At 30.8% G+C, this 10,004-nt stretch overlaps 1 protein-coding gene across 1 annotated transcript; it reads right to left on the reverse strand.

Moving 5' to 3' along the window:
- Positions 1-1,581: 1,581 nt before the first annotated feature.
- On the reverse strand, positions 1,582-4,661 carry LOC112295769 (uncharacterized). Its single transcript, XM_090244732.1, has 7 exons — positions 4,587-4,661; positions 4,000-4,172; positions 3,561-3,655; positions 3,340-3,397; positions 3,020-3,141; positions 2,636-2,826; positions 1,582-2,070 (listed from the first exon to the last, which is right to left on the reverse strand). The coding sequence occupies exons 2-7, from the start codon at positions 4,147-4,149 to the stop codon at positions 2,000-2,002; spliced, it is 687 nt and encodes a 228-aa protein (XP_090100858.1). The 5' UTR covers positions 4,150-4,172; positions 4,587-4,661; the 3' UTR covers positions 1,582-1,999.
- Positions 4,662-10,004: the final 5,343 nt, after the last annotated feature.

Below are 10,004 nucleotides of genomic sequence, written 5' to 3' on the forward strand. Positions count from 1 at the left end.
TAATTCTATAACATAATATCATGATAGAATTTATATTTTAATACACCAAAAAATTAATAAATATTACTATATATATATATATATACTAAACTAATCAATAATAGTCTTAACAAGCTTTTGTAAAGATGTAAGTTGTATTCAAATAATATTAAAACTTGCTATGTTCAAATAATGACATGTTTTAATTTTGTATACCAAATCACTTATTGTAAACAAAATTACCATTTTTTCTACATTGCAAAATTAGAAACACGTTTTTCTAACAATTCAACATGTGCTTGAACATATATATTATATCAACTTGCAAACAAATCAATCAAACCAGCTTCACAAAAAATGGAATAGTTAGTAACAATGTATTCATTAACCATAAAGGTAACCTTGGAAATTTGCACAAAACATCTCAATCTTGCAGGAATTGGCACAACTTTCTAAGTAGGAAGAGTATGTGCGAGTTGAAACGGCGAAGGCCAGTTTCAGTTCACTTCGTTTGATGTATAGTAGCTGAACTTCACAGGACTTAGGCAACGGAAAACTCAGCATGAAATAGTATGTTTAAATGGGGCCCCAACTTCTCTTTTTAGCTGAGGATGAAAAAAGAGCTTATGTAGCAGCAGAACCTGTCAAAAAAACAGGTTCAGAAACCACGCTGAAATCATTGAACTGAACCCACTGTTGCTGGCCATTCAGTTTCTGTTACTGAGTGCTGGTGGGCTCAGGCTGTCGGATTCCGTGCTGGAAAAATGAGCTTGTACGAAGAGTGAGTTTCATTTGCAAGTTTTCTCTCAAAAGTTCCTCATCCTCATCTACTACCTGCACGAATTCATGAGTGAAAGAGTGGCCTGGCAAGTTGACTTCTAAGGATCTTGCTGCATGGCATAGAGATCTGAAGCTACTCAAGAATAATATATTCAATCCTACCGGCAATGTAACGCTACCAAAGATTGACGAGTGGAATAACCTGAAGTGATTCACAGGAATGTTAACAGACCAAAACAACGTTCGAATTTAAGTATTGATGCATGCCCTCCGATAATAACACTTGTCTGCTCTACATGCACAATAATTGAATAAATACACGTCAACTTAGGTTAGCACGTTTCTTTACAGATGTAGTTGGAGAAGACTTTTCGTAGACTGTGTCAGCTGAAGAATTGCCACCTGCGGCCTCCACAACCTCAATTTGATCATCTAACCACGCATCGAGTGTCATTAAGATCTAGGTTCTAATTTGGCATGACTAATCCAGATGAATATCACCAATCTCAAAATGAACTTAAAGTGGTATATGCTAGGGATCCTTACCAACTGGGGAACGGAAATTCCTGCCGGAAGGCTTTTGTCGTGCTAACGATCCTCGTGTAACAAGTCTATTTTGTCATTACTACTGTAACATGGCTTTCGGCATAGTGTAGAATCTTAAAGCAACCGTTAAATCCGTACCCATTAAAAAGGTGCTGAACTGCAAGGCAACATTAAACTTTTCGTAGAATTTCACAAATTCCAGCAAGTCTTTGGTCGATTTTGTAACGGACATGATTCTCGTTGTTAAAGAACGTTATACACATTGGATATGCAAAATGAAAAAGAAATAACAAACTTTAAGTATCAAAATTTGAATACATGGTGCTCATCCACATTCCCACTGACGAATTACTCTGAATCGTCATTTTACTTTTTAAGTAGAGCAGCATGGAATTTGGGCCCTTGGAGCTGGATTAGTTTCGCCCAGAAGCCTCCAACATGGGAAATAATTTCAAATGATGCTCCTAAGGTCGAACACTATGCAAAATGCCCTACTTCAGGATGCAATAGAACAAGTCAATCTGCACCTCTTCGCTAAACCAGCGCCTGCTGGAAACCGCCCAAGGACATGTAAGAGATCAGAAAAATGTTCAATCACAGAGCCCGTCCAGCACGGTGTGAAAGTCACAAATTTGGTGTCTGCATCAGATGTTACGAATGAAATGACCATACAATTGTTACAGCCATGGGGTAGCTACGCAGAGAGGTGTACAGAAATCCCATCCCGCATCTTCCCAAGCATCATCTGTTTCACTGGACAGCGAGCTGCACAAGCAATATCTGGAAAGGTCAGCAAGCGATAGACGATAACAGAATTACTGCTAGTGACCACTTCAGTGCAAACATCTTCGCCCATTTCCAGGCATAAAACTTGTAAATGAACAGAGAATGAACAAGTTCCCCATACGAGCACTGCGATAGTTGCATCCCACCAGGTAAGGGTCCATCTTATTACAATCGATAGTAGCACAACCATTGATCAGTGAATGGTGGTTAGGAACAGTTTCTATCAACAACCCCTTGATAGAAAATGCTCGTATGAGGGATTTGAACATCCGCCTTCTAAGATATGTTTGGCCTTTAACATTCTGAAAGTGAATATGATTCGTCGTGCATAGTGTAAGGATTGCCAAATACACCACGTGAAGGTGGTTGCAAGAACAAAATGCACACACAGCCTTGATATTTGTGTGAAGTGATTCTTCATCCTACAAGGACAGCAAGGACCTATAGTAAAGCAGTAATTCAGGTATAGAGGAAAGCCTAATAAAAGCATATTAGTTCATTTGATGTCTTTGACAGACTCCAACGGCAGGTTACAGTGAAATACCGGAAATCTCAAGCAACCTCTCCTTTTGAGCGTCGCTTAAATCGCCCTCAAGTGAAATGGTCATTTGAAGCCCATCAGGGATAGTTCCATCTGCATGCGCCCCACCCCCCAGCGCGCGCACGCACACACGCACATATTTACACATCCCGCATAAGTTCAAGTATGCACATCTATACCACTCGTTCTTATGTCTGCAAACAATTTTAGGATTTTCCCCGTTATGTGTGAGGAGCGGCATATCATTCAATTTACGAAATGACTGATTTCAAATATAACTACAAACCATTCTAAAACCCTGTCACGAAAATTGGAGTCCTCAACTTGTCTCGAAGAGGATGTTATCATAAGTTAACGACTTAATAAAGGATTCCTAAAGAATCTTACGGAGGTCTTTTTCGCTGACTTCTTTGACAGTAACTGAAACGCGACGAAGAGGCCATTTCTTCCTCTCTGCAAACTGCCCATTGATCCCTGGTGAGACTACGGTAAAGTTTGCATCGAGGGCTCTGACAACGGAGAACAACAGATTGAGAGCACAAGTACGATACGTAACAAACAAAGAAGAAAAATACAACTTCACTTGAACATTCTGTCAGCATTTAGTAAACTAGTGCTTAATGAAGAAAATAGTTGCAGAGCCTAATTTGTAACTTTAACAAAATCACCAACATTTATCGTCGTGATTGATAGACGATTTTACTTACCAAACGAATTGTGAGCGAGGAGCACATTGCTAGACCAGCAAACGCATAATCCTTTGGCCTACAAGTAAATTACATCAAACACTGACATCAAAATCTTACGACCAGTTTACGACAACAAGGGGTTTTCCTACATTTGAAAGAGAAAAATCTGAGTCACTGATCCTCTGTAATCTTTAGGTGATGAAGGAACTTTAATAGTATATTAAGAGGGGTAAACATACTCAGGAGCTGTGCCACCAGCTCCCCATGCTTCGCCAAGATCTCCCCTGAATGTGTGAGGACCTGATGTAATGACATGCTTGTATGGCTCTCCATTCTAGAAACAAATTCCACCAAATATGGAGGGGGGGTTAAGAAGACCGTCTGCGCATTCTGCCCGAGTTTCTATACCTGGACCCCGGAAAAGTTTTGAGGCCGTGTGATAAGTGCAGAAGGGTTCTTGATCACAAGTAACGCTCAGACTTATGGCTTTAGCCAACTACCATTGTCAAGAGCGAGTGAGCAGACAGTAACGACGGGGCATGACAGAGCAACCATACCTCAAATTCACACAATGCCATACCAACATTTCAATCACACGTTCAAAGAAATTATAAAATTATGAAAAAATAAACCAGAAAAAAGAAGATGAAGACTGAGTACTGAGCAAATGGGGCTCACAGGATCTTCGGTCGCCACAACAGTGTGTAGAGAACAGGAAGAGACGCGCAAAAAACGTGAGCAAGTCCGAAGTCTTTGAACCTTGCTATGCAATCCCGCGGAAAGCGTCGGCATGAGAAAAATCCTCGGTCGTACCAAGGCGGCTGCCATTGCACCTGATTGTTGAATGAAATCTAAGAAAGACACCGCTGATAAGTAAAATTACTTCGAATCACCCAACATTCCCCGTAGCAACAACCAGAGCGGGTCACCAAGTCAAACCGCCGTCCATAACCCGTATCATCACTCGATGCACTTTTTTTCTCGAATTCCTGGAAATTCACTCCAAGCGTTGCACAATCGATTCACGTGCAGAACGCAATCCTGCTCATTGTCGCCCAAAAAAATACCAGCTAACCTCAACATGGGTAGGGCAAGTGCTTGAAAGGATGCACTGTAAGCAGCTACTCAACGTCATGTGCTACACATTCTCCCACATCAGTCGTTGTCTCGAAGACCAATTCATCGAGATAAGATGCGAAAGATTGCATCTTTTTCGGAAACACAAGGTCAGTACGATCTCTAGAAGCAAGAATTGCTGCACCCACCTGCTGAATTTGTCACAGCTTCTGTGGCCCTCGGCAATCCGGTTGCACGCAGCAAGACGGAAGCAGAGGCATTGGTTACAGCTCCTGAGCATGTTTACCCCTCTGTGAACATAAAAACGTTGAGCAATCCATCGAGGCCATGGAGGGATGACAGTCATCGCATGGATGAATACATCCTCTGTTCGTCTCTGTAATGAAGAGTTATATAGTTTGGGGTTGAAAATTAAGTTCTAATAGGAGCTATCATGTACTACACCAAATTGTGTATGTAACCACTTTGGAGATTATCTTAGCATTGAAGCCCTTTGTTTTGGGAGTACCCTATTGTGATTTGTCATTAAGGTGTAATAAAGAGTAATGCAATTTAGAAGTGCATGTAGATGGGTGCATACACATAGACATATATGTCTTATTTTAATTTTTAAAATATTTTACTCTATTCTATTTTAAATTGTAAAATATAAATTTTAATATTCAAATATTTCATGATAAATAATAATTTATGAGAGTCCATAATATTTATTGTTGCATACTAAGGCGTTGTTTTGTTAGGATTTAGCTTGCAATAAAGAGACAGTTAATTTTCCATAGAAAAATATTGATTTTGAGTAGATAAAGCCCTAAGATAGAAATTATTTGTCCTTGAGATTTGCTCACTATCATAGAAAAATACAAGTTTTACTAGTAATTATATGTGTCATGGTTTGAATAAAAGCTTGATGTTTGAAGGTTCTTAGTTAATTTGCAGAAGAAAAAAATTGTTGCTTTCTTTGGGCTCCATTTGCAATTTTGATAGTTATTATATGTGGCATAAAAACTTTTACAATAATTAGTTGTAAAAGGAGTTCTATTTAATTTATATTAAGTTAATGGTTGCAATTTTTTTTTAAAGTAGAAATAATAAAACTTAAAATTTAAAATCTCTTGTAACAAAAAAAAAATATATATATATATATATATATATATATATTATTCACGGTGGATCTAAAAAAACTATATGTTAATTCTTTTACTTAATTTTTTTTCCACACAATTATTTTTAATTTTATTCATCCTACATATATTCTATAAACTTTTTTAAAGTTTTTTGATTTTTTTCTTAATCCATCAAAATGTGAGTATTTATCCACCGAAGATATTATTTTATAAACTTTGAAATATATTTAAAGATATTTTACAATTCCAACATCTAATCAAGAGTAATTCATTTTAAAGTCACATATGTGATTGATAATAAATTATATTTGCATGAGCTAGCAAGCTTCCTTTTCTTTCTCAAAGTATATCCATTCCAACTTCATTTTAACATTCTAATTTTTTTGCCAAGTCTTTCTTTTTATAACTAACTTTCTTAATCATTGCTTTTATTTTTGCATTTAATTGATCTTGCTTTATGACAACATTTGCAAGGTTTTAAAACAATATAGATTTCTTTCAAGCTATCCAAGCCAATTTTGCCTAGCATATGTTTTTTAATCATAAAATGTCAACTTCTTGAGCTCATAGTTGCTACAACAAAATGTTTTGTTTTACACTTGTTGTGTAGTAAAATACGCATATAGCCTTGAACCAACATCAACTCATGTTGCAACCTATCCAATTTGAAATATTTTCATCATAGCTAGGCTTAATTATAGTTTTTAATTCCAAAAACTTTTCCCAATTTTTTCTAAGTTTCTTAAATTCTTCTAAGCAACAAACTTTAATTCAATGGATTTATAGTACTTTTCTTCTTCTTCTTTTTTGTCTTTTATTTTCTAATTGTGATTAATATCATAGAACAAACAATTACAAGAATTTATACTATCAAAAATTCAATCATAATAATTTATATAATTATAATTTTTACTTCTATATTTGGTATTAAATTAAAATATTTATTTCTACAATCCTATGGTCCATTTTTATTATATATATATATATATTATTTCATAATTATTGCTATAATCTAGAATATATATTTCTTTTGTATTGTAATAGAGACAATAAGGCATTAAGATTTAGTTGTATGTATATTCTAAACTTGGCCAAAAAATATTATATTCTAATTTTTTTTTCTAACAAAAAAAAAAGCTAATATTTTTACTTGAATTATTTGATTTTATTATTATATATTTTCTAAATTTATAACAAACTTTGATTTCAATTTTATTCTACTTTTACAATGTAAAATAAATATCAATATAATATTTTTATATCTAAAAAATTTCTAGAATATTTAGTTGTGTGAAAAAAAAAAATCTTTTCTAACTCAAATCTCTTAATTTTCAATTTTTCTTCTCTACTTATACAAATTACTAATCTTAATCTTGTCCATTTTATTTTAAAAAATTAATCTAAAGCCAAATTTTATAAATATATCTATATTTTTTTTATTTACTTCTATTTAAAATTAAAAATATACATTAAAAAAATAGAAGAAAAGAAAGAATTTTCTTATTATATTACAATAAGCAATTGCATTTGCAACAATTACTACCTTTCTAATTTCGATACAAATTTATATCCTAATTAATACCTTGGTTGATGCTTTAAAGTCATCGAACTAATGTCCTAAAATATTCTAGTTGATATCATATAATTTTCTAATATATGACTTAAAATATTTAATTTAATGCCTTAAAATCTTTTGAATTATATCTATGAAGATAAAATTTACTCCTTAAACTAAACTATAAGATAGACTCAATTGATTTTTTTTGTAATTAGTAATATAGTTAAGAAGTATAATTAAAGATAAAAGAAAGAAAGAAAGAAAGAAAAAGAAAATTAAGATTCAAAAATTAAAAATAAATAAAAAAATAAATTTTTTGGAGTTACTATAAATTATGAGTTTTCAATATTTAATATGTAAATAGAAAAGATAGTTTTAGATATCGGTCTTACATTTTTAAATAAAAATTCTTAAAAAAATATATATATATATATATATAAAAACTAAATCGACTAGAATAATTACTTATTAGACTTATTAAAATTTGAATCTTAAGATTTTTTATCTTGAAAAACTCTTGTCACTTAAAGCACCTTCTAACTTCTAATTAATATTTAGAAAAATAACTAAGCCTTATAATATAATAATTTTTTATTTTAAAAATATTAAAATATTATTTATAAAAAATCCACCAATTAAGATAAAATTATAATCTTACCATGCCTATAAGGACTTGAGAATTTGTATATAATAAATAAAAATTCAAATTATAATAATAACAAATATACTTCATAGAAATATTAGTTTAAAAAAATATATGTATATATATTATTAAAAAACCAAGAAAAAAGAAAATAATAAATATAAGATCTAAAGAATTAGATTCACTATAATCAAATAAAAAATTACTGTAGGATCATGAATCAAGACTATAGTATACAAAAAGCCCTAATAAGCTTAATAATGATATCAATTTTACTTTTATGTTTATTAGCCTCTAAAAAGACCTCATGGTAGCTTCTTTAAAACCACAAAATCTATTGTTAAGCATCCAAATTGAAAATTGCTCTAAAAAAACTTCTTAAAAGAAAGAAACTTATGAAATAAAATACAATAATAATTAAAACTCTCTAAAAGAATGTAAAGATATAATCCACATCTATAAAGATTTTGTGATGTTTTTTAAAAAACTTACTCTCTATATAATATTTTTTCAACTACTTGAATTTACTTCTAATTATTTAACTAATATATTTATTTTTTTAATTCACTTAAAAACCTTATTAAATTCTAAAGATGCAACAAATATCTTTAAAGATATTATAGTAGCAAATTTGAGATTTATTAAGTTGTTTTAGCTTAATATCAACATTATGCAATAAATATCTTCAAAGATTATTATAAAAAAATTTATAATAAAATATTTTTCATTTTTAAAATATCAATAAATAAAAATAAATTTATTAATTCATATAATAAGCTTTTTAAGCTTATAGATATTGACATAATCCTTTTATAGATAAAAACTTATCAATAAATTTATAATCTTATTCAACTTTAAAAATCTAATGGATTAAATTTATTTTAAAAATAAATATTTTAAAATTTAACTAGCAAACTTGTTAAGTCTAATAAATCTCACAATTTAAATATTTTCAAAGAAGAAAATTTTATATATTTATTTATAAAACTTTTTAAGCTTAAGAAACTTAATAAATTAAGTACCTTTAAAGAAAAAAGTTTTTTCAATTTATTTGTCAAGCTTGTTATTCTTAAACAATATGATGAATAATATTTGTTTAAAAAAAATATATTTGCTTATTTACATGAAAAGCCTAGTAAACTTGAACAATATGCTAAATGAGGTTCATTTAGAAAAGATAGATTTGTCAATTTATTTTGCAATCTTGTTAAGCTTTAATAAATAGATATATTTATCATTTTTAAAGAAGAAAGATTAGCCAATTTTTTTTGGAAGCTAATTAAATTGGAACAGCTCAAAAGAATAATGTCCTTAAAGTAGAAAGATTTCCAAATTTTTTTGACAAGCTAGTTAAATTTGAACAATCAAACACATAAATTATCTCTAAAAAAATTGATTTATTTTTTAGATGAACAATATAATAAATAAAATTTATTTAGAATAATAATAATAATAATAGTTTGTCTAATAATCTTGATAAGCTTAAACAATCAAATAAGTTAAGTATCTCTAAAGAAGAAAGATTTATCAATTCATTCGGCAGGATTATTAGGCTTGAAAAATCTAATAAAATAAGTATTTTCATAGAAAAAAGATTTGCTAATTTATTTAGAAAATTCATAATGTTTGAAAAACTTAATAAACTAAGTATTTCTAAATAAAGAAATCATCGATTTATTTTGCAAGTTTTTTTAGCTTAAAAAATTAGATAAAGAAAATATCTTTTTTAAAAAAATTCCAAATTCATTTGGCAAGCATATGGCAAGCTTGAATATTTTAATTTTTAGAATATCTTTAAAAAAAAAATGACAATTTTTTTGACAAGCTTAATTAGATTAAACAACCAAATAAAATTATATATGTATATATTTGAAAAAAAATAATTTGAATCTGCCTTAGGAAGTGTATGATAATTTTCAATTGCAACACCACTAAATCAATTAATACAAAAGTGAATCTGTATCATGATTTTATCTCCTTTAAATTTACAGTCTTTTAAAATAATATTTTCTTATTGTATACCATCCTAATCAAGAGGAAAACCAATGCTAAGCATGACATGCATGGAATTTATGTATATATATATATATATATATATATATAATGTAATGTAATGTTTATTTTCCCGTGTGTCCGGTGGAGCAGCCATGTCGAGATGTCCCTCGACGACGACACCCTAAAGTGGCGATGAATGGCGAGGTAGCTTGCTCCGGTGGAGATGACCCCGCCAGCCATCACCGCGGAAAAGTCTGTGGCTGCATCAGGCGCTTCGTCGTCGCCT

This window comes from Physcomitrium patens, chromosome 19 (assembly GCF_059467195.1).
Source record: "Physcomitrium patens ecotype Gransden chromosome 19, ASM5946719v1, whole genome shotgun sequence".
NCBI classification, from domain to species: Eukaryota; Viridiplantae; Streptophyta; class Bryopsida; order Funariales; family Funariaceae; genus Physcomitrium; species Physcomitrium patens.